The 27,256-nt window shown below is 43.5% G+C and overlaps 2 protein-coding genes across 4 annotated transcripts in view; both read right to left on the reverse strand.

Moving 5' to 3' along the window:
- hoxb3a (homeobox B3a) overlaps positions 1 to 1,467 on the reverse strand; it is a 99,548-nt gene extending 98,081 nt beyond the window's left edge. For both annotated transcript variants that reach the window (XM_069525684.1, XM_069525679.1), the window contains exon 1: positions 1,034 to 1,467. The gene's annotated coding sequence lies outside the window, so the exon portion shown is untranslated. The remainder of the gene's footprint in view (positions 1 to 1,033) is intronic.
- Positions 1,468 to 8,501: 7,034 nt separating this feature from the next.
- hoxb8a (homeobox B8a) lies at positions 8,502 to 18,330 on the reverse strand. Of its 2 annotated transcripts, none has more exons than XM_020103649.2 (2): positions 16,757 to 18,330; positions 8,502 to 9,779 (listed from the first exon to the last, which is right to left on the reverse strand). In XM_020103649.2, exons 1-2 carry the CDS (start codon positions 17,187 to 17,189, stop codon positions 9,364 to 9,366), a joined length of 849 nt encoding a protein of 282 aa, XP_019959208.1. In that variant the 5' UTR covers positions 17,190 to 18,330; the 3' UTR covers positions 8,502 to 9,363. The 2 variants fall into 2 exon arrangements, with proteins under 2 accessions (XP_019959208.1, XP_019959207.1); XM_020103648.2 differs by having other exon boundaries at positions 8,502 to 9,782.
- Between the last annotated feature and the right edge of the window lie 8,926 nt (positions 18,331 to 27,256).

Consider the following 27,256-nt stretch of genomic DNA (forward strand, 5'->3'; position numbering starts at 1 on the left):
TGCGTGCGCGTGTGTGTACGTGTTGATAGCTCATCTGTGAGGACGGGAAGAAACCCCTTTAATTAAAACGTTACCTGATTATCTTTAAACACATCGGGTTTCCAGCGTTACGCACACACATCTGGGTAGAAGAGAAAATGTAAAAAACGGTAATAACAATAAAAACAGAGACTTAAGACTCTTGTGTGTCTCCTCTGAGATTTCACCTCGCTGTTTCTGAGAGCGGCCACAAACACTCTCCACCATATTTCGCAGTTTTGACGCGCCACCATTCACCGTCCTAAAACTGCTCTTTGTGCCGTGTGTGTGTGTGCGTGTTGTGGTTCGATGCTCCGAGGCCCCGCATCCATTCAGCGTCTATCCCGCTGCTGTGGCACAAAAGCCGCTTTTACAATCTGTAGAAAGGCTGGGCATTCAGAGATCAAACCCATCTGCTAATTTATAGTGTTTATAGTATTAGCGGATTGTGGTGACAGTACAATGGCACAATGGGCTTTCAGTGGGCCCGTTAGTAGGCCACGCTGACAGAGAAACACAAGACTATCAGGACGGAGAAGACGACTTCAGCCCTGAATATGAGTGATAACTGTGGACACTTGGAGAGGGAGCTGACTTTGTCTCAATATTCTCTCTGGTTTGGTAAACCAACACTCCAGCCACCCCTGCGCTCCCCCTGTCCAATTCTTAAAACAATGCCTCCTAATGAATATTCAGCAAGTCTTAAATTATGGTTTTATGGAGGTCGCCGCGCCATAAAAGATCTGCAAAGAGAGAGAGAGAGAGAGGGGGAGAGAGGAGGGGGGGTTGTAAAAACAGTGATAGAGAATGGGACTGACAGACATAGTTCAGCTACCACCAGTGGCCGCTGCGCAACCGGGCCAACAGTTTAAGGAGCACTTAAAGTAATTATTGGGTCGAAACAGCACACCCACCCCTCCACCCCACCCTGTCACACACGCACACGCATACACGCACAAACTCCTTTTAGGAAAACACTATCCAGTGGCCCCCCCTCTTACCTCTCTCAACTCACCTGTGTTGCCTCACAAATGATCTTTCCTAACTTTTCTAACCCTCCAACGCCATCCATCTTCCCATCCAGGAGTGAACATGCAGCCTCGCTTTGTGCGTCTGGTGCTTCTGTATCCTACAGGCGGGCTCGGGGAACATGGCGGTGGACAGGCAGAGCTGGGGTGGACCGATGAACCGCTCCACGGTGCTATACAAGTCCCCCTGATGCGCCTTTGCGTGCGTTTCGGGTTTGGGGGGGGGGCGCGCGCCGGGCTGAGTACCCCCCACTGCTCCCGTTTGGACCCGAAAGAGACAAACAGAATCACGAGGAAGTTGAGGAGGAGGAGGAGGAGGGAGGGGGGAGGAGAAGAGGAGGGGAGTCTTCCGCTGTCTCTCACATCGGTGACATGGTGGTGGTGGTATCCACCGCAGGACGAGCAGAGGAAGACGAGGAGGGAGAAGTTGAGGAGGGAGAAGTTGAGGAGTCTGTGAGGAGCAGAGCCCGCGGCGGGTTGTTGGTATTAGGAAAACAGCTCGTTGGCGAAGTGGAGCGAACTCATTATTTGGCGCTGCTGATTTGTGGGGCAGTTTGATGTCGACAGTAATTTACTGGCGGAGTATTTCCGTCTGGATTTACACTAAATAAAAAAGAAGAACATCATCCCACCCAAATCTTTCCTCCCCTCCCTCACATTACCTCGCGAACCACGTGACCGCGGCTTCACATGATATCTAGATGCCCAATGGTGGAATGGGGTTCCCCCCCGGATGCAGAAATTATAATAAAATAAATAACTGTAAAATAAAAGGAACGACCGCTGCAGCTCACACATACAATCAATAGGCATCGGTTTAGGGACGTGTCCATTCAACTCTGAGCGCATGTAGCTGGAAAACAAAACGACGGAGGCTGACAAATATCCAGCTCAAACTTCAGCCCTTTACTGTACTGGCTGCACGCGGGTGAAGTTATCTCAGTAAAACGGAAAACACCATTAGTTGTGGTATTGATTGGACCTGGAGTAGATTGCGCAATGGCACATGCGCAAAGTTGCCGATAAGAATGACAGAGGAGATCGATTTCCTCTGTTATCAACGTGTTTTTAAGACTGATACTATGATCAGAGCAGAGCAAAACATGCTGCTGTTTGCTCGCAGTGAGTGTGTGTGTGTGTGTGTGTGTGTGTGTGCCGCTGCTGCTCCCTCGCTGCAAGCAGAGTGATCGACTCACACTGTGTAATCAGTAATACAGAAAGCGAGGGGTGCGCATATGAAGGCAGTCATTTTGAAAGTCGTTTTGCAATAAAGCTTTCAGCAGCCGTGGCTACAAGAGGCCGCTACAATCAAACGACGAAGAATTACAGGTTAATTCGTTTCTCCACTGTGTCCTGAGCCTTGAAATATTAGAGAGCTATAAGCTTGGTAAACAAAACCAGACACTGGAGTGGCTGCTGAAGCACACTGGGGGATTGATGCTCCAGAAGAAGAAACACATCACTGATTCCATTACAAATTCTTAAAAGGAAAGAAAAAGAAGAGACGACACAACTGATGGCGTAAGAGCCCGCGTGTCTCTGTCACTGTCCAGGCCTTTCAAGATGAACCACCTCAGCCTAATAGTTCTGCTCCCTGGCTCTGGCTCCTGCCCAGGCTGCAGAGGACACTCACCTTGCCTGCAGGTACCTGCAGGTATGACCTTTTTTCCACAGCACTGACTTCCGCAGGATAAAATCTCTGTGATGAATGTAATGTTTAACAGACCAAAGAGAAGCTATGCCTGCGTAAAAATACACCCATGTCTGTTTTTCTGACAAGAAGCTAGAGGGTTAGAAAGAGAAGGTTTGTTTGTTTAATACACAAACTGAAAAGGCTTCATTTTGTCTCTTTGCTAGCCTTTAGATTCTGCTGGTCTTTCTGCACACAGGAATGTGAGTGTGTGTTGGGCGTTAGACCCATCGTCCTCATGGTGCCATAAAATGTATTTACCTTTTCAAAAGGGCAAACGTCACATCACTGCTCATGAAGCTGGATTTGTGGATTTGATTGTGTGACTTCTCCAATTAGTCCACATCCCCTGGGCAGATGGTCTCTGTCTCCACCTTCACGTGGGCATTATTAATACGTATGAAATATCTGACACATACACTGGTTTATATGTTGCAGACACATGTCCAAAATAACTGTAGCCAAGTGGTACACTTATAGTGTGTTTGTAATGTTATTTTGTTCCACTTAATCAAGCATACCCCTCAGTGGTTCAACTATAAGGACAATTGTCCTTTTTTGGGGTTCATTCAAAAGTAGCTGTAACATTTCTTTGATTATTCACTGATAATGTGTGGTACAGTTCAAGTGTACTTTCGATGATACAAACTGTGGTCAGAGGGGGGCAGTGCTGAGTAATGAAATGGCAAACACTTCGCCAAGTGCATCTTGGTCTATGGTTTTGTTTACGTTTGGGCCCAGTTCCGGAGGCATGGCAGATGGTGATGAGAAACTGATTTGAACATTAGCAGGTAAAAATGCACATAACTTATTGAAATTTTAAAGAAGTCACCCAGTGGGAGTCGGAGGAGGCAATGTGTAGCAAAAGGAAAGTTCGCAATCTGGACAGTATAATGTGAAATTGTTGAGCTGTGTTGATATGGCTGCACCGGCTGCTCAGAGACTGTTCTGTTTTTCATTTATACATTTTCTCTACATGCAACAAGTGTTAAAACACTCCTGACATGATACTTGACAATATATGTTTCCGGTATTTCCTTGCTGACTCATATCAAAGTATAATTTGGGGAAACCCAGACAGACAATGTCATCTTTTCATTGACTGTGCATTGTAATTCTGATAGTACATTCTTATGTGACAAGCATGAATCAGGCTGGAAGCTTTGTTTCTATGGATGTGTTAGTCATGCGTGGGGTTGGCCATTGAAAATGGCTGTCAGAGTGCATCGGTGTCATTGTAATGTTGTATCTGAAGGGTCTTAAGAATCTGTAAAAATTATGAACAAATATTTCACATTTATTCAGCATCCATACATTTTTTGTGTTATATTTTGTTTTTCTGTCCACTTCCAGAGCCTCTTTTTGTATTGATTGGTATATTTTACTGCCATTTGTCTCTCTGGTATTTTGCTGCATTCTTTTTCTATAAGCCTAGTAAAATGTCCTTGTTGCCAAATATTGATATTTTGTCAAGACAAGTGGGTAAAGATAATAATCTGACCAGCATTGGAGAGGTTTGAAACTGTGAAGTGTTCAAGGTTTTAGGGACAGATCCGTCTAAGGACTTTTTTGGGGCTCTCTAGTTATTGCTGGAGGATTTTTCATAGGTTCTCGCAGATTGTTGGGCAGCTACATGAGCTTGTCAAAAACGTTTCTGGTTCAAACAAGAAAAACCTGGTTACCAGTTTAGTTCCGCTACTCTTGCAGTGTGACAACTTTTGAGCAATGAAAGGTAAAAATAACCTCTGCACCCATTTTGTTTTTTACTGACCTCACGCATAGGTGTATAGTTAAGAAAGATGCAAGTCAACATGCTGTGGTAGCACCAGGTTGGCACCAAGTGGGCCATAGCTTATGTCAGCCACAGGTTATACCAGACTGAGAAATAATAAGCATAATAACAGTAGCATGAAGCTTGAGGTTCTTGTCTTTGAATGGGTGGTTGCAGAAAAAAAGTCCTCTGCCAACTCAAAAGCTATAGGTGCCATAGTAGCAGTGGTTAGTGCAGTCAGCACTGGTTATAGTAATGATGCAGCAGATGATCTGCCTTGGCAGAAGTTTGCAGAAGAACCTGAATCAGAGCCAGACTTGGACTTTGATGATTGCATGTTTGTAATTAAATGAGGTAAGGGGCAGTTCTAGACCCCAACAGATCGAAAAGAGGAAGCCAGGCCCCAAAGAAAGGGCATTTCTGTGTAGTGCACTGAAAAGGCTGCTGAAAAAGTGGACATGTATCCAGAAGAAGTGGCAAACCCATGTCATTGTTACTTTTACTCGCCTGTGTGAAGGATCAAGTCCTAGATAGTATTCACTATAATGTAGGACACCAAGAAGAGACATTTCTTTGTGTGGCGTTTAGATGAAAACAGGGCTAAAACAATGAAGATGTTTGTGGATTAAGATGCCACAGCCAGTCTGAGGCCTTCTGGCCAATACAGGTGACAGAACTGTGCAAGCTGTATGGCATTAAGAAGACAAGAACAGCACCTTACAGACCACAAGGAAAGGCACAGTCTGATAAATATGTCTTACTGTTTCTTGACTTACTGAAAATGTTACAATCAGAGAAAAAAATTGTTTTGCTGTCCTCCTGTAAATCAGTCAGCTGATATCTCTACGACACAGTCCTTCAGGGAGACATAAGATCAAAGATGCCTGGGGTCCAACTGTTATAACATTGTGGAAATGCAAGAGACCACACACACACTCTATGGATCCTTTTATGGGAGGCCCCATTAGGAGAGATCATAGGATAGGGTTGTGCCATTGTGCATCTCCAGTCTCTACACTGGGAGCTAAAACTAGATCTCAGACCAGCACTCTGCCTGTAGTTGAAGAGGGTCCAGAGTCATCCAAACTTGAGTGTGAGGTTGTGTGAGGTTGTCCTTCTCAGTGTGTCAATTCACCTAAGATACCTGTAGCATCAGAAAGGGTTGATTATCTAGTGGCTATTCCTTAAAGACAACATTGACACTGACATAATCGAGACTGTAATGACAGCAACTCACCTAACGCAGAAGACGGGGACAGACCTATGTGTCATAGACAGAGAATATGGGTGAGGGTGAAGAAAGGGCCTATCCACCCATTCCTGCTGTAGGAATGGGTAGCAGGGAATGGGTGCTTTAGTTTTTAATTCGTTCTCATCAGAGGTTAAAATGGAAGTACATGTGCATGTGTGTACATGTGCAAGAACCCCAGTTATTGTATCACTTGTGGCAACTACTTTCCCAGGCTACATCAAATCATTTTTGTGTTTTCAGCTTTGTAAAAGAGATTGAAGGTTGTTTTAGGTTACCCCCTAAACCTCCAGATTGGCAAATTTATTTAACAATCTGTTCAATTACTATACTCAGTGCCTCGTCGTTTAGACAACAAGCCCTCCAACCTAAATGTTTCTCTCCTCTCTCACCCACAGGAGCCTTTTCCCAGTTTGGGCCCCATACTTACCCATATTTAGAAGTAATACGATTGCTGTCGAAAAATAATTAACTCACCTTTTTCTAATGTGCTGGAGCTATAACAAAGCTTTGGTTAGGTTTACACACAGTGACAACCTGTCTAGATTCAGGGACAAATTATGGTTCTGCTTAAAATAGGCCATAGAGGCTGCTCCCTAAGGTTATGGACCATGCTTACAACACGTGGTTGAGGTTATAGAATGGTCATTGTCATGGAGAAAAGAAACAACGTTTGAAAAGGGAAACAAACAGCAGTCCCCCTGTTGATGTACAACATTTTGTCAAGCAGTCCATCCGCCCGGACCTGCTCCCAATGCACCGACTTGAGGGCTTCTTCACGTCGACCAAAACTTGTAGTTTGGGGGCAGAGTAATGACATCTCACATGACAGCTACTTTTCACTTCACAATGAAACTATAGCTCGTAGTAAGCTGGTTGCACAAACAATTCATATGGTTCTGTTTTTTACATGTGCACAGTTCATTTAGAGGGGGCCTTGTCCAAATGTATTTTAACTGCTGTATTATTATACTGTGTTCACATGGAGTATAATCAGGCCTCTAATGTGTAGTTCTCTGTGTGAGAGGGTCAGTTGGGGCCCAACATCAAGCTATTGCCCCAGAGCCCCTTACAAGTTGAATCCAGCCATGCACTGACTCTTTATTGGAATCTCATTCCAGCATGTTCTGTTATTTCATAATGATGCATTTTGAATGCCTGTCCCAAAACAAAACCTGGTGTTCTTTATGTAATCTAATGACAACAGACACTGTCATTAGAGGGCACTTTCAAATGTGAGTAAATATCAAGTTTAGTCTGGCTAAAACTTTCATAGTTGTAGGATTTCATCGATTCCATCAAGTACACTTCTTACATTATGTCACATAATTTTACATGTTCCTCCCGAGTGCATAAAAAGTAATAAAGTATTTTTTGTTAGGTTTAGGCTACATAGAGTTTCAGTTTTAAAATCCTGCAGTCTTTACGAGGCCCAAAAGACTGCTGACTTTGTTTTGAGGGGTTGTATTTGAGTCTCAATGGACAGAAAGTGAGATTGGAAACAATGATGCAGACACCCACCACCGACAGATCACTAGATCATGAAAGCATTTTGATTATCGATTGGATCTGTCTGCATGTATGTGTTATTTAAAACTGTGTTAAAACAAAAAACAACCTCCATCCATATCAGCATTTTAGCTTTATACTCTTATCTTATTTTTAGTTGAGGCCGATGTTGTTTGTTTTTGGTCTGGAAGAGAGTAATGTAATTTGAGCTTGAGTCCCCAAATTTAACTTAATATATTTTTGTTAAAAAAATGAATACAATGATATCAAGGAAAAACAAGCTGCAACATTGTTCCCGAAGGAATTGTACTATTTCAGACTTTTCATTTGGAAGCTGCTTTGAGAAACCCATGTAGTGACTCCATGGCTCGTTTCTCAGTGGAGGAATGTGCATGTCCTTGTGTCTCGGCTTGTCTGATTGTTGTCATCTGAGAAAAACACTGGATGTGTGCGTGTCTGCAGCATATCTGTCAAACCCGCGCACCGAGGAGCTGGACTACCAATCACAACTTTTCCTGGACCTGTTCCAAAATGTAACGGCTGGAAACTCAATCAGAAGAATACTTAGCGGTGGTCTGACAACACTGTGGATTCCCCCTGAAGTCTGAATAACAAGCACAGAGTCCAGACTGTATGGATGTGTAAATGTGCACGCTCAGGGTGTTTGATCTTCCCATATGGAAACGATCCGACCTCAAGTCGTCATCGTGATGATGATGGAAGGCAGTGTATACAGGCCTGTAATAATGTAAGTGGAGGTGGAGGACCAGGCCATAAATAAAGGCATGTTTGAATAGGATGTGGACTGTGTGTGCGCAGGCTAAGTGTGTATTGGTAGACTGGTGGGGGTGTGAGGATCGAGGAGGGTGTGTGTGTGTGTGTGTGTGTGGGGGGGGGGGGGGGTGACTTCCGAGTCAAGGCTTAAATGTTTGGCCTCGTGAACCGAGTGGTTTTATCAGTCTGGGTGCTGACAGAAGTGTACAGAGAGAAGAGAGTTGGTGAAGGAGGAGAAGAGGGTGAGAGGGGAGAGGAGAGGAACGGAGAAAAGTTTGCGTGAAATAAAAGCGAACGGAAGTTACTAGCACGTCTTTCTGTGTATCCCAATGTTTGATTAGTTTAAAGTTAACGAACATCTCACACTTCTTTTTTCTCCTGAACCGATTCCTGTAGAAGTGTACACAGATCAACCCTGTAACAACACCACTGACTCACAGCAGAACTCTTCTTCACATCAAATGCAGGAAGCAACATTTTTATTACATTTTTTTCCCATTTTTTTATTTTTATGAATGTTCTTTTTTTTTTTATAATCTGCACTGTGCGCATGCTTTTTACCCAAAAAGAGAAAAAGGATGACAACATAAAACAAACACCATCGATCAAAGAACGAACTAAAACGACAATTAGAGTGTGTAAAAAAGAGACCCGACCCACTAAAATGGCATAAATAGGCAGTTTCATGTTGTTGGAAATTTCATTAATTGCTACGTCATCATCGTCATCAATCATCAATCATTACCATAACAACAACAACAACAACATATAAGTGAGAAGTACAGTAAAAAGTGCACCATCATCATTTTTAACTTAAAAACTATACAGCTGCCAAAGATAAAATTGTTAATGATAAACTTCTAACAATATAGAAATGTTTCCACGATAATTGTTCCACGAAGAAATGAAGCTATAATTTTTCTTTCTTTTTTTTTGCTTGTTTTTAACACTAGAGTAGGCTTTGTTTGCTTGACTTGGATTGACCCCTCCCCTCCCGCCAATCAATTTTATCTTTTTTATTTTTTTTCAAGTTCGTGTTCTTGCTTCATTGCATCATTTTTTTCATCTTCTACAGTCAGCAGACAGCGGCACGAGGCCCCTGCAGTCCGTCCAGCTCACCAGCCGCCATTTTGGAAACTCGTGTTTCCTCACGTGGATTGGATCCTGGAGACGGCGCGGCAGTCCAGTGGCCTCAAGTAAGAATAAAACAACGACCCCAACCCACCCACCCTCACCCCTTCATGTCCAACATTTACAACCTCATTGTCCCCCATCTCTCTTCCCTCTTCACCCCATCCCCTGAAATCCACTATTTCTTTCCTCCCTACATTTGCTTGTGGGTTTTCTCGCAGCAATCCTCATTCACAGGGGCCTGTTGTCCCGCTGTGCCGGCCACCGCCACCGCCACTGCCACGGAGCCCCCTCCTCCTCCACCTCCCCCTTCTCCACTTCCGCTTCCTCCACTTCCGTCGCCCTCATGCAGTTCCTTCTCCCTCCTTTCCCGCTCCACGGCCTCCTGCTCACTCTTGCTGCTGGGGAACTTGTCCTTGTTGTTCTCCTTCTTCCACTTCATCCTCCTGTTCTGAAACCAGATCTTTACCTGCCTCTCTGTCAGCGCCAGTGCGTGTGACACCTCGATGCGGCGTTTCCGGGTCAGGTAGGGGTTGAACAGGAACTCCTTTTCCAGCTCCAAGGTCTGGTAGCGGCTATAGGTCTGGCGGCCACGCCTCCGGCCCGCAGCTACTAGTGGTGTGTGGTGGGGAGAGGGGAGAAATGCATTGATTGAATTGGGTTATTAGAGAAAAATCTGCAATCTTATATCTCACATGTTCACATGGTCATACTGGCTTTTAAATATAACCCACAGGGACAAATATCAAATATAGACAACCCAATGAAACCTTTACGACAAAGCTTGTTATTTTGGGGTTTATAGGTAAATTGCTACAATATCTAATCAATGCTTTGGCCCTACACCAATGTCTTCATGCATTTTTTTTTCTGATCAGAAGTCTAAAGGACTGAACATTTGCAGCTCAAATCAAATTAAAGTACCAAATCCTCACATTTATGAGATTCAAACAAGTGAGGATTTGGCATATTGCTTAGGAAACTATACAAATTAATTGTCGAATTTATTTCAATTGATGACAACCAACATAATCATTTAAACACTACATAAATAGTTTTTATGTGATGAAACCATACAAAACTGGAAACTTGTTGATTTGGTTTGCAGTTAAAGTTACTGAATGAAGAGGATGATCTATCTACCTATCTATCTATCTATCTATCTAGATAGATAGATAGATAGATAGATATTGTGTGTGTGTGCACGTGTGTGTGGACATACATTTCATGTTAATATTTAAGTTAGATTTGATCCTCGTGTGACTTTAATATGCAGGAGTCCCATAAGAAACACACACACACATGCATGCATCCATGCACGCACGTACGCACGCACACACACACACACACACACACACACACACACACACACACACACACACACACATACACACATTGCAAACATATGCCCATGCTTTTTACTCAAAAAGGAAAAAAGGATGACAACATAAAACAAATACCAGTCGATCAAAGAACAAACTAAAACAATGACAACGACAATTGGAGTCGTTGTGTAAAAGAGACCCGACCCACTAAAATGGCATAAATAGGCAGTTTCATGTTGTTGTAAACTTAATCAACCTCTAACAATATAAATGTTTCCACGATAATTGTTCCACAAAGAAATGAAGCTATAATTTGTCTTTTTCTTTTTGTTTGTTTTAAACTCTAGAGTAGGCTTTGTTTGTTTGACTGGATCAGCCCCTCCTGCCAATCACTTTAATCTTTTTTATTTTTTTCAAGTTAGTGTTTTTGCTTCATTGCATCATTTTTTCTACAGTCAGCAGGCATCAGCGCGAGGCCCCTGCAGTCCGTCCAGCTATCCAGCCGCCATTTTGGAGACTCACGCTTTATACATGGATTGGATCCTGAAGACGCCGTGGCAGTCCAGGGGCCTCAAGTAAGAATAAAACAGCGACACCCTCACCCATCCTCACCCCTTCCTGTCCAACATTTACAACCTCATTGTCCCCCATCTTTCTCCCCTGTTCACCCCCTCGCCTGGAATCCACCATTCTTTTCGATCCTGCACTCGCTTGTTTTCTCGCCGCAAACTTGATGGTTGGGTTTGGGGTTAATCGTGTTGAATGGTGGCAGAGGATGAGCCTCAAACATTTGTCACTGAATGACCATTCAATCATTCTTAAAACTCTCAGCAACAAAGAGAAATCCACCGAGCACTCACAGAAGTGCACATAAATATTTGATGCTATAAATACATCGTAAACACTTTTAAAGGGGAGAACTGATCCTGAGCGGACTGCGATGACGAACAAAGACTTCTCATCAGAAATAGCACAGCGCAAACAATGAGGAGTGAATATAAAGCAACTGACGTCTGGAAACCAAACAGCTCATTTACTCCGCTTTCTCTTTGTTTTATGTTTCAGTGCTTTGAAAAGAACACAGGCTTTCACAGGCCTGCTACAAAGACACAATTAAAATACCCAATACTTAATAAACACACATGAGACCAGATATGACACACACAGGACAGACGTGGAAGAATATGAGTTATGACTGTGAAAGCTGTGAAATAGTATTGTTCGATTGTATCCCGTGAACACGTAGGCAATCCTTCCAACAAGTGGGCGACACTAGAATTACGTGCTTCTAATATATCTAAATTGTCCAACCTGTAGGGCAATAACGAAAATATGAACAAATTTGAACTAAAAATAAATTACATAAAAGTCCTTCAGCATAATTAAGGAGAATAAAGGTGCACAACCACCGACACATTTGTCTGATTTATATTTTCTATTCAAGCCCCTGTGTAACCATTAAATAAAACCAGGGATGACAGTGCATTAGTGACACTTTTATAATTCATTATTGTTAATAACGCTAAAGACAACAGTGCAAAGGGAACGCGCTACAATCTATTCATATTGGTTTGATTCAAATATTTCTGGTAAATGAAAGAAAACACTGTTTCTGGACCACAGTGAATTCTCTGCTGCCATTTATTGCCTCAAGTAGTGATTTACTGTTTGGAACAGACCTACACAAAGTCTCTCTCTCTCTCCAGGACAGTGAATTTTTGGGATTAATTAAACGAAGAGGGCAGCGACTTTGATTGACCCACATTTGTGGCTATAAGCATATAGAAGTCATGTATTTGATCCCATCATGTCATGTCAAGAAGCCTGAGGCTAAACGGTGGAACTCTCATCAATATCAGCCTATATATAATCTGCCACAGGACGGTCTCTACCTTTGAAAGAAAGTCTCTTGGTCTCATTAGATTTCTGCATAGTTTCCATCTATAGGCACAGAGCTGCTATTTATATAGAAGCAGGCAGAAGAAGGAGAAGACAAGGGAGCCTTTATGGAAATGCACGAACTTGTAAGTGATGTAAATGTCTTGTATGTGTTATCTGTCATGGGACTGGCGCCGTGATTTCGTGCTATAGAGACTAGAGGGAAGTCGACGCCACATTCACTGCTGTCACCAGGCATGAATTAAGGGAAATTGGAAACACTTCCCCGGGTAAAATAACAACACGGACTCTTTGATCCAAAGCGTTTTTTGACGTAGCAACATACACAGAGAATTTCACCCCCGACCCCGGCTGCATCACACCATCACACCTTGCCATAATATATCTTTGCTTATGTGGATCAAACAGCTATTGGAAAATTACATTTTTATTTTGTGACATTTTTCTCTTAAAACATGAGCTAAATTACTACACGTCGTTTTATTGTTTGAGAAAATGAGACACGCCTTTGGGATTATGAGACGTTTTTAATATGAAACCTTTACAAAGCCAATTAAATAAGCCCTAAACAAATGCATGGCAGTTGGCAGTTGACATTTTGGAGGGAGGAGGGACGAGGTTTCCATTGGACAACAGGAGCCAGTGAGAGCCGCGGCAAAAGACACTAATACCATTACTGACATGCATTAATTCTTTGGTCTAATCAGATTTTCATTCTCTTCTCTTTTCATGTTTAAGGTCGTACAGAGAAAAGGATCCATCAATATTTCCAACCACAGCGGTAAAAGTCGTAAAACGGGCTCATATTCTGTCTAAGTCGGATATTAAACCTCCAGCTTGTGGGCTCTGGAGTATTTCAAAACATATTCAGCGAGCAGGAGCCTCCTTCAGTGCTGGGGTTATAGCATAAAAGGTGTGGAGGTGTGGAGCCGGGTGATATTCCTCTTTATAATACAAATTATGAAATGTGCCCCCTCATTAAAGGGAAATTTCCGAGGTAAACGTGATAACCCACCTCCGCCGCCGTGCTCCATCCTCCCGCTCCACTCGTAAAAGCCCGCCCGCCTTTTTCTGCTATTATAACTAATAAATCCTTACACTGAGAAAGGACAATATCCCATTGAACCGAACACAGGCTGTAACCCCATGTGCACCAAGCATCCTCGGACCGAATAGCTGTGCAGTTTTGCACGGCTTTACTTCGTTTGCTTCCTTGTTTAGTCTTGACTTCTTGGCCCCTGGATGAGCAGAGCTGCCTGCAGCCGGGGTCGGAAGGCCGTTAAGTTAACCGCCTAAAAACAGTGAGCCTGATCAATGGACTAATCACTAAAGAAGTGTGCCCCGTAGAGTAGCTTGGAAGGATTTGGAAACTGAACACAGGGGAGTGCGGGGAGTCAAGTGCCAGGGAAATATAACAGGCTTTAAAGATGTAAATGATGACAATTTACAGGCAGCACGAGCAGGAAAGCGTCAGTGCAGACACACAAGTAGTAATACACTGCTGGGAGCCACTGAGCAGGAAACACTGCAGGAAAAACGTGCTTATATCTTTGAACACCATATAATGTAAACTATAGCTGCTGTTACCACTGTTAGCTTAGCAGCTGTGAAAAGGGAAAGCACTTGAACACAGACCTGGTTTTTTAGTCTAATATATTAGGTTGTTTTTTCTATTTTATGATCATAACCATGAAGTCACAAAAGTTTTGTATAGATCATACGATTTTTGCAGTGCACTTCAAAATAAAATAGAATAAAAGCCAAGAACATTAACGATAAACTGTCTAACTCACTCTCTCACACACAAACACACACACACACACACACACACACACACACACACACACACAGCAGCAGCAGCACAACACAAGAGTTATGGGCTCAAACAAAATAGGATACTATACATGTCAATCCATTGACTCCTCTCTCTCTCTCTCTCTCTCTCTCTCTCTCTCTCTCTCTCTGTGTCTCTCTCCCTCGCTCCCATAATCTGTTTTATTGTAGTATTGCTTAAAGCCATCAACTATAAACCCTGCTTCCCTTTAATGCAAATCATTTCTAAAACCAACATTTTTTTTAATCGCCCTGTTTGATTTATAATCCAAACGACTTGAACCAATCGGGCCTGATCCATATTCCCAGGCTTTAGTGTTTGTGTGTGTGTGAGTGTGTGTGAGTGTGTGTGTGTGTGTGCATGTGCATATATGTGAGTATGTACACAGAGAGAACCACTGAGTGCGCACACATGTAACACCCACACACAAGTCACAGAAGCGAAGCAGAACCACGCGGACATGACTCTGGGGATAATTTTAATATGTGAGTTCAGGGATCAGACCTGAAAGTTCACACCAGGCCTGTAGCCAGCTATGAGGTCACCGAGGGCTAGACCTCTGTCATCTTTTAGAGCTAAAAATAAAATTTGACGTTAAATGTGCATGCTTGATTCAAATTTGCTATTTAGTGTCTGCGTGTGTATGTGTGTGTGAGCGTTGTGAGGCAGGGTGCGAGCGCAGCATCTTGAATAAGCATTTCCCCTGAAAGCAGTTTGAATTACGCACAACAGCAGTGAGGTGTCTTGTGTGTGAACTCTCAGGCAACGTACCGGACAGTTAGACAAAGCAATTGTCATGCCCTCTTCTGTAGGAAACTTTCAGAACAGTGGCCTGGTCTAATGTCTGGAGTACAGGCTATTGTAAATGTGTAGGCTACTCTGGCTATGTACTGCGTACTGTGTGTGTGTGTGTGTGTGTGTGTGTCAGACAGACAGCCCTACTCATCTCCATTTCTTCACCCTCTTTTACACACATACACAGACTAGATTGCATTTTGCTGTTTTTTATGTCCACACATGTTGTGTTTAAACTTTACTTCCAAAATTAAATATTTACATATTTATGGATTCTGAAAATTTCAATTAGGGAGAAGTAAATGTCATTTCAAAGATTAAAACACTATTAAACTTTTTAGTTGAAAAAAAAAATATTGCATACAACCTATTAAAAGTGATATTTTTCACGTAAAATACATTTCACATATTTTCAAATTAAATTCTAAGCTCAAATTGTTTGATTTCCCTCATGGCCTTTAACCCTTAAAATAAAAGAGAAATTCCAGTTGGAAGGTTTGGAGATTTTGTCATTTTAGGGACAAGATACTGTCACAAATAACTTTATTTTAAAAACCATGCTTCAAACTGCACTAAGTATTGTACTGCTCTGCATAATGTTCTTTTGATGTATTATTCATTGAGCAAGGCACTTTCATATAGCTCCACAGCAGCTTAAACTATCCACACATTGATATTGAGTCTAATTTAACAATGTCTCATCCCCACGTCAGGGCAGAGATGACTAAAAGGTTTAAACTAAATTAAATTAGATGCTTTTCTGACAAAGACGCTAAATGTACAACAGCGTCACGAGGAAGAGATGGATGAAGAGGAAGGCAGGCAGCTGGAAAAAAATGGAGAGGTGGAATAGACAGGCGGATAAATTTACGCACGGTGGGTGAGTGTGTTTCCTTAAGATGATTGTTTTTTTTTTTTTATATTTTCACATTTACAGTTCAAACACTAATAAATTGTGTGTCTTCAAATAGAACTGAGACTCCTATGTGTGAATCTACCCGCCCTGGTGCACACATCACACACGAAGCTGCTAAATCTGACTGAAATGACCTGCTTTTCGTGTTATTATCCACACACACACATCCTCTCTGTACACGCACACGCTCAAACACACGCACTGCTTGCTTCTTTAACCCTGTGGGGAACTGACCACCGTGTAGCCAAATAGTCCCGGAGACCACAGGCAAGTCGTAAAAGCAAAAAAAAAAAGGGGCGAAGGAAAACAGTAAAAGTTTAACCCGAGTCAGAGAAAAGAGAGGGAGCACTGTTTCTAAATGAGTCTCCACCACACAGCTCGTTCACATCTGCTCTGAGCTGCACATTCTCAAGGATTTTCTCATGAAGTTCTCGCTCCTCTTTCACCATCTACCCTCCATTCTCTCTTTCTCTCTCTTTGAGCTATCTCTCTGTCGATTCGCTCAGTACTATATGACCGGGGCAGTTAAGCCTTAAAGTCATTCACAAGTTTTGGTGCTGCCAATAAAACCATAAACGCGCTTTTGTCTCCCGCTTTGAACGCAGGAAGCGCTAAATGCCCTCCTTAAATTGCTGCTTTTAAAAGCACCTTTTCAACTTTCGCTGCCCCCACTCTTCCCCTCTGTGCGACTACATTTTCTATCTGCGCTGGGTGGAGGATCCCGGCGTGGACGCGGTCCATTCTGCTCGCTGTGCCTAGAACAAGGCAAAGGAGGAGAGGAAAACAACCCATGTAGTCGGTCCCTCCGCTTCCTCACCTTGCGGCCTCATCCAGGGGAACAGCTGCGTCGGCGAGGGGCTCTGCTCGGTGCCCTCCGCGTCCTCGCTGCCGAGCCCCGGCGCGCCTCCCAGCTTGCAGTCGCTGTATTGGACCAGATCCGCGTCCTGGGCACCGAATAGCGTCTGTCGCTGCAGGGCGTCGTATCCGTAGAAGTTGCCCGGCTCGCCGTGGCATGTGACCGCGCAGGGGCTCTGCTGGTACGGGTTGCTGGGCAGCGTGGAGGCGCTGTGGTGGTAGAAGTCCTGGATCTGCGGTGCGTGCTGGAAGGTGGCGCCGGAGCCCGGGCCGTACACCACGGTGGGCCGGCTGCCGGCCAGGTCCTGCGCGAACCCGCACTCGTAGTAGTTCGGACGTAACGAGTCCCCGCTTTTATATTTAGAGAAGAGCGAGTTGACGAAATAAGAACTCATCTTAGTTGTTGTTTGTTGTTTCAGTTTGTGTTCGGCTCGGTAGAGTCACGGTGGGGCCGGCGGCTTTCAGTTATGTTTTCTTTTTGTTTCTGTCGTGCGCTTCGAGGCAAAGGGACACCGACACACAGAGAGGGAGACTGGGACAAAGTGAGGCAGGTCTGCCGCCAGTGTCGGTCACCGCCGCTGTGGTGATTCCCCCCCCTCACGGCCACAACAGACGCGCCGGTCGCGATGTGAGTAACGGTAACGGCAGGCAGCCAGCGCAGCCACAGCCACCACCAGCACCACAACAACAATAACAACAATCACACCGTTTCCATAAAATCTCCAGCGAGGAAACGGGAAAACAGGAGGAAGGAGGAGGAGAAGAAGAAGAAGGAGTAGAGGAGGAAAAGCTCGTGCGCATCACAATTCCGGTGTTCGCGCTGTAAGCGGGAGCCCTGTCGCGCTCTCAAACGGCTTTTCCGTGATTTACTCCTCCGCAAATGAGTTGTTTCATATTTTTTCTCCCTCTCCCTCCTCTCTCTCTCTCGCTCTCTCTCTCTCTCTCTCTCTTTCTCTCGCTCTCTTCTCCTCTCTCTGGTTTTCTCTGGCGCGCGCTCTCCCCCTCTCTTTCTCTCTCTCCTCCTGGCCCCGGTGTCTGTGTGTGTGTGAGTGGGTCTCAGGGATAATTTGCATCTATTATCAGCTCTTCATCCCATTGGCTTTTCCACGCACATAGACAAACGTGCACGAGCGCACACACATATAGAGTCGATTACATTTTTTCCTTCCTCTTCTTCTGTTTTTTTTTTTTTTTTTTTACGCCTGCACCCACACGCGCCTGTACAACCTTAGATGATATTCTCCCGGCGTCGGCTCCAGGAGCTCCGTGCGCCTGTGATGAAGCAATGTGAGTGAAGAATGGAGACAAGGAGGTGAGGAGGAGAAGAATAAGAGAAAAGAGAGAAGGAGAGAGGAGAGACGGGGGGGATGCAATATCCAGCGAGAAAGAAGGATGATTTGGAGGCTTAATGAGAGTTCTGCGACTTTGCGTCTGATCAAAATGTACACAAGCACACACACACACAAACACACACACCATCTCCCTCCCGCTCTCATTAATTGCTCTTTCTCATTTCTCCCCGCATCCTTAAAGGAGGGAGCGGGGCTGCGTGGGAATGAGGCCCCGAAAATGTCAGGGAACACGGTGTATAAAGGGGGAGTTGATTGGGGGGAGATGTGGAGAGAACCGGGTGGAGGGGAGCGCGCTTCCTATTATAATTGGTATCGGCTCTAACAAGCACTTGCCTGTAAACGTAATTGAGGTTTTAAAAAATCAAAACTCAGTTGTGGGAGCATGTCCCACCTTCCATTCCACCCCTGCCTGCTGCATTCTGCTGGTCAGCTGTTGGCCCCTACGCGCACGCTCTCCGATCATGGTAAACTTTTATAAATATGATGCCCATAAACACGTAAGGAGGACTAGGGAGGGTAATATCCCAGGACAAAGTGGCTGTAAACGCTTTAACAAACTATGAGGCTCCATAAAGCGGAGGGGCCGTGTTTGCTTGTTTACGTCCCCGCAGCAGAGAAACAAAAAGGGGGTTCTTTTACGATGCGCCCTTTGCGCGACCGGAGGCCGTAAACGCCTCATCCTTGGCCGGTATTTAATTGTCATTTTCGCCCTGTTTTCCATACGGCTGCGATCCTCCCTGTTGCAGCGGAGGTAGAGGGAGGGTTTTTCTAACGAGGGATAAGTTGTGAGAAGGTTAAGCTCGGCCTTGTAGAACAGCCGGGGCTCATAAAAAGCAAGATGGCCTGAAGTGCAGCGATTAGCCCAAAAAGACTCAACTGTGGGGTTGTTTCTTCCTTGAGAGAGACTTCATTTGTGTCCAGCACAGGCCCTGAAACCTTCAGACCAGTCACACACGAAGATATGGCGGTGTAGGCTCCTGCAGGCGCAGCAGCAGAATCCTGAGATTCGTCTTTGCTTTGTCGTAATATAATTTTTGTTTTAGAGCTGCTGCGCGCTCACATCCGCCAAATAAAAGGTCATTACCCGAATTTAATTTATCAAATTATACAGCGCTGACACAAGAAGCACAAATGTTGCCAGCAGCCGCTTGAATTGCACACTGTGTTGTGGTAAATCAGCTGGTTGTACGCGCGACTTTCTTACGAGTAATTGCCGCAGTATTTCTCCAATATATTACCTAGAATGTGATCTTATTGAAACTTTCAGAGCTCCGTGTTTCACACTTCCAGAGAGGAGTTGTCTCACTGTCAGATGTGAATTTGGTACCATCAGACACTGGCTTTCAGCTTCATGCGCCACGTCCTGTGCGTAAAATCTAAACATTGTAGTACGGAGCTGATTTGAAGCAATGTACATAAAAGGCTCTGTGTACATTATATGCATTTTTCATGCTCTGCCTGAGGGAGAAGATGATCTCGCACCAGGGCAGGACCACAACTCTCACACATTCTTGTCACCCGCACAAGCCTGCATATAGACTGCTAAGTATAGAGCCACAAAACGTTAAGGGTGCGTGCGTCCTCGGTGTGATTCCTGGACCAGAAAAAATAAACATTTCCTGGCAATCTATACATTTCCTGCACGCCTTCAGGTTATTATTTTCCAAGGCCTCAACCCTTCCTCTTCATCCCCATGCGTGCGCGCGGTGGAAACGACCTGAGACTGCCTCAGATGTCAGGATGTTCTGCAGCAAAGTTGAAAATTGGCCTCGTCGCCTCGGTTCTTCTTAAAAAGCACCACCTTTTAAAACACATTAAGAAGAGGAATAGGGCGAGTTTGACCCCCTCAAAGAAGCCCCCCTGCCATGCGTGTCCTCCGTGAGTGCAAGCGAAGCCTCGGGCCAGCCCTGCTTCATCGGTGGAGCAAGTGCGCCATCAAGCGGGGGTCTTTGGTAAGGCCAGTGGCTGAGTAAGGGAGGGGGGCTTCGGCTCGGACTTGGCGACCCTGTGGTTATTTAAGTCTTCACATAAAGCTAAATAAGCTGCTTTAAAATGAAACGATGTGTTGTAATAGGAGGCTGGATGTGGGTGTTGGTTTGGGATTGGTGGGAGTGAGTGGAAGGTACAGCGAAATATCTGACTGGAAATAGGATGTGACAATAATCCAAACTCTTCTCTTGCTGATGCATTTAATGAGCTTTAAACTGTATATGTTGTTTTCCTGAGCTGTGGTTTACACTCAAAGAAAATAAACTTCTCGAATATATTTACCTCAGCCACGGTGGTAAATAAAACTAACAGCATAAAGAAAATACACATCTTCGGTTATAATAGTTAAAAGCTCAGTTTGCGCTTTTGTGTGTAACTTGTAAATACATAGGGCTAACAATGCTATTACTTTAATGCGTTTATAGCCTATTACACTGTGTCAATATGACTATTCAGTGGGCTATAAACATTATAGTGAGAAGTGTTCATTTACTTATGGTCTCTTTTTCTTTTGTTTTTAAATCATTATAAAGTCATCGTCTATTAGTTAAATAGTAAACTAACTGTCAATCCGAATTACAATAATTTACGTAGCAATTCCTGAATTGTTCTTAATATTTAAGTATTGTTTTGGATAGAATGCAATATAATAGAATCGAATAGAAATTTTATTTTTGTACTATAGTCTTAATATAGAAAATAGCCGTCCAAAATAATCACAATACTAAATATTACCAAATCAAAAATATTTCACTTAAAATAAAATTAAATTATGCCAAAATAAAATCCAATTAATCATATAAAATCATATATTTATAAGTACAATATAATACAAATATAAATCAATAACGATTATTATTGCAGCAGCGTCATCACGTATGTGTAAATGCAAGTAGCATATATTTACGTTTATAAAGAAAAATAATTACACAATTAAAAATACATACTTTGCCGGTTAATACGTAAAAATGTAAAACTATCGGGCTACAAAATAATTCAACAATAAAATATTTTTTTATTATTTATCATATTATTTATTTTAAATGACTCAATATCGTACGGCTGCTAAATTAATGTTTCTGAAAATGTGCCACATTCAACAATCAAAAACAAAGAGCATGCGAATTAAGAGTGTCACTGACTGTGAAAGTGCACTTCAACCCGCACAAATCCGTTTTGTTACCACATGATCTTTACTCGTGTGTGTGTGTGTGTGTGTGTGTGTGTGTGTGTGTGTGTGTGTGTGTGTGTGTGTGTGGGGCTGTAAACACTCTGTAAAAAGCTCACTTTCATCGTGTGGATCTATGAACCTCTATCCGTAACGGTAAAAACGCAGAAAGAGAGTAGCACGAGATATAACTTGTAATCTGCAGACAAGAATCCTGGAGGATAGAGACAGTGTCGAGGTTCCTCCGTGTTTCAGCATAGTCATCATGTGGAAAGGCTGTTCAGGATCAGCGGGCCCTCTGTGCCCTCTAGGCCGGAGAAGATGCCTGGGAGGCGGCCTCAGCACACCCGATGTGACGGGGTATGTTTGGTGTTTTTTGAGGAGGACGATTTTAGGGACCCGGCTGTGAGGATGCATCTGAGAGGGACACAGGGGGGTCCGACTGGAGACAACACACACACACACACACACACACACACACACACACACACACACACACACACACACACACACACACAGCCCTGCAAAATTGCCCCTATAGAGCCAAACGGCTGCAAAACCATAAAACTCCCAAAGCTGAAAAGAAGAGGAGGAGGAGGAGGAAAGAGGAAGGAAGGAGACGTGTCATGTGTCGCACACAAAATAAAATGTCACAACCCTCACTCCAAAAATTCTCTAATCTTTTCTGCACTTTCATTATCCTCAGTAAGTATAGTTCTGTGTCGTCCTGTGGCCCCTCCATCACTCCTCTATCTGAAGCCCTGCACTAATATTTGCGCTCTCCCCGCGTGTCCAGCTCCATCAGTCCCATTAAATCCTCCAAATAAATTAGAGCAGGGGATCCTGAAACTTTTCCTCTAATATTTCCTCTCTGTGTATCTTTCCTGGACCCCCCCCTCTCCCCCCTTTCTCTCGACGTGTTTGCTTTACAGCCGTTTAGTTCTTAACCTTCAGAAATTTATACGCTATAAACTTTTATTGCCGTCATATTCTTTTATTGCGCCGCACCGCACTGAATCCTCTTCCTCTCTGCTCTCCTCTCCTTTTCCCTCTTCCTCTTCGCTGTTTTTACAACAGTCGGCGGCGGCGGCTTCTTTCAACCCCGCACGCATCCGCTCCCGCATCCCTCATCGCCCCCCCCCCCCCCCCCCCACACCCACCATCCCCCAACTCCACTCCTTTTTTTTTTTTTTTTTGCAGCCGTGAGCTCAGACACCCGGTGCGTGCGGCACATCCTGCTCCTCTCTGCTGTTTGTTTCCTTGAAAAACATCAAGTGTGCAAAACAACTGACGTGAGAAAGACGAAGAAGAGGAGGAGGAGGAGGAGGAGGGAAAGCTGCTGGTGCTTTATTGGCCCAAAGGGATAAATGCTATCACGTTTTTTTTTCTCTTTTTCTTTTTCAAATAAAACAAACTAACGCATCAAACCCCGGCGGCCCGCCTGCTCAAGTCCACTTGCGGTTTCACAATTGCAGGAGAAATAAATGCGGGGAGCCTCATATCTCCTGCGAAGCTCCGCCGGGCGAGCCGCTGCAAGAAATCAAGCGCCTGTGAGATTTGTGGCTGCAGGAGCGCAGCCACTGTGAATGCAGATGGATGTGAATCATTTGGAAGAAACGGAGCGATCGGTTGTGCAGCTACGCGCCGCCGCCTTAACCGTTTTCAAAGTAATGGGCCAACAGGGGCGAAGCTCAGCCCAAACAAATAACACGACGCTGTCTGTCTGCGACAAGTGGAAATATATCCTCTGCTAAATTATTATCTTTATCACTCACAAAACAGATTATTATTATTATTATTATTATTATTATTTGTTGTTTTTCCATTTAACATTTGAAAATAACATCCTATTTTTTATTCTATCTCTCATATGGCTTAAAACTTAAATGAGCTCATAATAAAATATGATTGATTTTATAGATTACAAACTTATGCAATATCATCATGACTATCATGACTATATATTTATATTGGCAAAATGAGTTTGACAAAAAAGATCCAGTTACTAGCTTTTCAGGAGTTTCTTTCCTTAATCCCTTAATGCAATTTATTAGCTCTGCAGGGGCAAAAAAAGTAAATTTACAGTTAAGACTATACGTTTTTTAGGCGACTTTTATAATGTTTTGCAACTGCTAAACTCAATTTGTAACATATGTATTTAATGTTACTGTAACATGCGTATTTAATTAATGATAAGCCTATAATAAAGCCTAAAAACTGTATTTATGTAATCATGGTAACTTTATTTCTATTGAACTATAATAATAACAATAATAAATCTAGTATTTAGATTCAAATACCAAAAAAAAATGTTTTTTTGGTATTTAATATTATTATGATTATTGCTGCACAGTCAGAAGCAGCTATAACAAGTACAAACGTATATATATTTTTGTATTTCATATTATTACTATTATTATTATGATTATTATTCCTGCCCAGTCAGAGGCAGCTGTAACATGTGCAGAGCTGCCAGCAGCATTTGGCTTGCTGTCCAACTGTTAATGAGTCCAGAATGGCTGATGTGATCTGATCCATACAGCCGTTAGTATCAGCGGGACCATAACTCTCCTTGAGAAAATTTATGAATATGAATGATATTCTCTGCCGCTTGATGAATTATAGAAGTGGTGCTGTGTAAAACAGCTCATTCAGTGCGGCGGACAGGGGAGAGCCCGCTGCACTCTAACATCAACCCCAGAGTGTGTCAGCCAAGCCAGTTATTATCTGTGGACTCAGTTTTAATATGAGAGGATAAAGTGAAGACATATTGGATTGGCCACATTTGCCTGGGCTGAAATATGAATTTTGCCAGCGGCGGCACGTGGTTTGTCTTGTGCAGCCCATTTAATTTTTGAAAATATCACTGAAAGGATGAGACCTGCACCTTCTTTGGCTGCACAACTAAATCACTGTGCAATGAGACAATCTGGGTTTTTCCACTGCCTCACAGTCGGGATATCCTTACAGAGAAAAGGGTGATGGGAGTGGGGGGAGGAAAGAGAGGGGGTGTTGTGTTGCTGTTAATTGTGTGTCAGTGAATGTTTTCAGCAACACAACCACCTCCAACAACTGATTCCAGAGCAGCGATTTGCAATTTCCAGGAATGTTATTAGAAACAGACTGACCCGGACTTCTGTTGGTCCAAGATCATATTAGAGCCAGATGATGACTTTTTGATCTAACATATATGGTGTCCTTAAAGAGAGCAACTGAAGCTTGAAGAAAGGCTCTTGTTAAACTACTTTATCTCATTTGCATGCACAGAATGTGTCTGGCAGATGATTTGTTACGACTACGGTTGCGTAGTTACCAATCTCACTCATTCTATAAGAGAAAATGTTTGTGTGGGTATAAAACATTCTCCAGCTGCTTCTTGGACTGGCCTACTCTTGCAACATGTAGAAATACGACCACCTCTCACTTTGCCCATAATAACAGTACTGCTGCTCCTGTTTCCCCTGCTCCCTCAGATGTGACCATGTCGTCCCCCTGGTGTTTCTCTGCTTCCATAAGTGCACATATATAACCTGACGTCGGTGTATGCTGCTGTGTGGGGCTCCTGCTCCCAGCCCTCTCCTCGCCTCCTTCCCTGGGACGGCGGGTTGAGGCTGTGGGCAGGCCTTGCCGTGGAGAGCGTTGCAGAGATTCTGGATTTAATGAAGCTCCAGCCCTGCTAGACCTTAGAGAAGTATCACAATCATCTGCCGCAATTCCACAGATGGTTTATGGGACGGCTTTGTTGGGGCCTGAGCCCAGATCTGCTTAAATCCTGAGGCCTCATTGGTTGAGGCCCAGCACAGCAGGGTGAAGGAGAGAGGCTGTGCAGAGACTTTGTTTGCTGTCACGTTTCTACCTCAATGCACGAAGGCTGCTTTCTCTGTCTTTTATGACTCACGGTGCTGCAGCTTCACATACTGTTACTGACACAATGATCACATTTTGTTTTTACCTGACCTGCCACATGAAGCACATCATAAACTAAACTAATCAGTGGTTTCTTAGAAGTATTTTTTATGTTTATCAGTTGTGACTCTGTATCTGCTGCAGGAACAGTTAACACTTCACTGTCAACACCTTTAACCCCACATGTAGCCATAACAGCATAAACAGTAATTTAATGATGGACCATAGAACTTATTTACGTTTTATTTATTGTCTAATCATACATTATATACACTGACTTACCATTAACTATTTATTAACTAATTACAGATGCTTGATAGTTGGTGTAATAATTGCTGATTATTTTGTACATCTGTAACTCCATAGTGTGTTCCAAGCTATTTGCGTGTGAACTGCTGATGAATTCTTAACAGGGATGTTAAAGTTAAGTGCTACACAGACAGATGCTCGTGCCACTGCTACAGCACCTATTAATCCAGCTTGTACTGCTACTCCTGCTGCTGACAATGCTTGATTTTTAACAGGAGCTGTGCTGCGCTGATATTGCAAAATTTACCACAAGTCTTGCAACCCGGGCCCAGAGCTACACTATACCACTGCAGATACTCTCTAAATATATAAACTCACACATCCTTACAGTTACACATGGCAGGGCTTTAGGCTGACCTCACGTCTTTGCAACCAAGTCGTTCTCGGAGAAGAAATACATTCAAGATGAACACATCCATAATAATATAGTAGAATGTAATATTACAATATAAAAAAATATATAAAATATAATACCAAAAAAAATGGAAATTTGACCACAGAGATTGCAGCTGCAACCCTGTCTACAGCAATGACCAAAGATAATCTCCTGTTATACCTGTAATCTTTTTTTTTTTTTTTTTGTCTGTAGTGTTAAAATTAACATGCTCATGGTGAATCCTCTGGATAATCTCCTGTTGTCCTCTCACAGTAGCTCATTTATTAATAATTAACAATGTTATTGTTGCACTACTGTCCTGTACAGTTTACTTATATTTGCACATAGTAATTACGTATGTGTATTCTGCTGGGTTCTTGTAGTCTGTTGTTAATTGTATGTCTGTCTGTGTAAGCACTCAAATTCCAAGTATGTGTACACATGGCAAATAAAGCTGATTTTGATTTCGACATTATCCGGATGTTTTTAACCAGGAGGTTGGCAGGGGAGAATCTGGAGAATGTCTCTCTCGGACATTTGTTCTCACACCCAGCCCCTCCGGAGAATGTCATCCGGAGATCAGCGCATGTCTGAAGCAGCTTTAGTGTGCAGCCTATTCAACAATGTTAATCTGCAGAGTCAAGCAGTCTGTACCTCACAGTTCTGCAGCCTGGCTTCATGCGTGGACAGTAGCGACAATAAAGAAAGAAAGGGGGGGGGGGGGGGGGGGGGGGGGGGACTTTTTACTACTTTTGCTGCTCCAACTTTATTATAAATGCATTATTATAAATGGCTGCGCGTCATGTGAGAAGCCGGAGAGGAAATCGAGACCCTCGCAGACTCTATGTCTATCACAGTCATTTGGTGCAGAGACAAACACAGGAACCTCAGCGCGTTCACAAGCCCCTAATGGACGGATGACGACGCATCTAATGAATGCACTCATCATCTGTGTGTGTGTGTGTGTGTGCGGGAGCGGGGGGTGGTGTTTAGGGTTTATGACAGTCTTTTGGTGTTGCAGCCAAACAGACGCCCCTCTCCTTTAAGCATCAGTGTGCAACTGGAATGAGAGACATCTTTTAAACACATGCTGGCTCATCCCGGTCTCCTCCTCGTCTCTGCCCAGAGACCAACTTCAATTTGGAGAAGTTTGTAGAGAAGAAACCAGAGAGAAAGCCGAGCTGCTGTCTCTGCAACTTTCCCCCCATCGCGGCCACATTGACACCAGAGATCCCTTCATACAGGAAATGGTGTAAATGTTCGATTTTGGTAATAAATCACGAATGGACCCGACCCCCATAGCCTATACTTTTCTTTAATTTGCAGTGAGACGCAGCGACACATTGAAATGACGCACTGTGG

Source organism: Paralichthys olivaceus, chromosome 5, assembly GCF_024713975.1.
Source record: "Paralichthys olivaceus isolate ysfri-2021 chromosome 5, ASM2471397v2, whole genome shotgun sequence".
NCBI classification, from domain to species: domain Eukaryota; kingdom Metazoa; phylum Chordata; class Actinopteri; order Pleuronectiformes; family Paralichthyidae; genus Paralichthys; species Paralichthys olivaceus.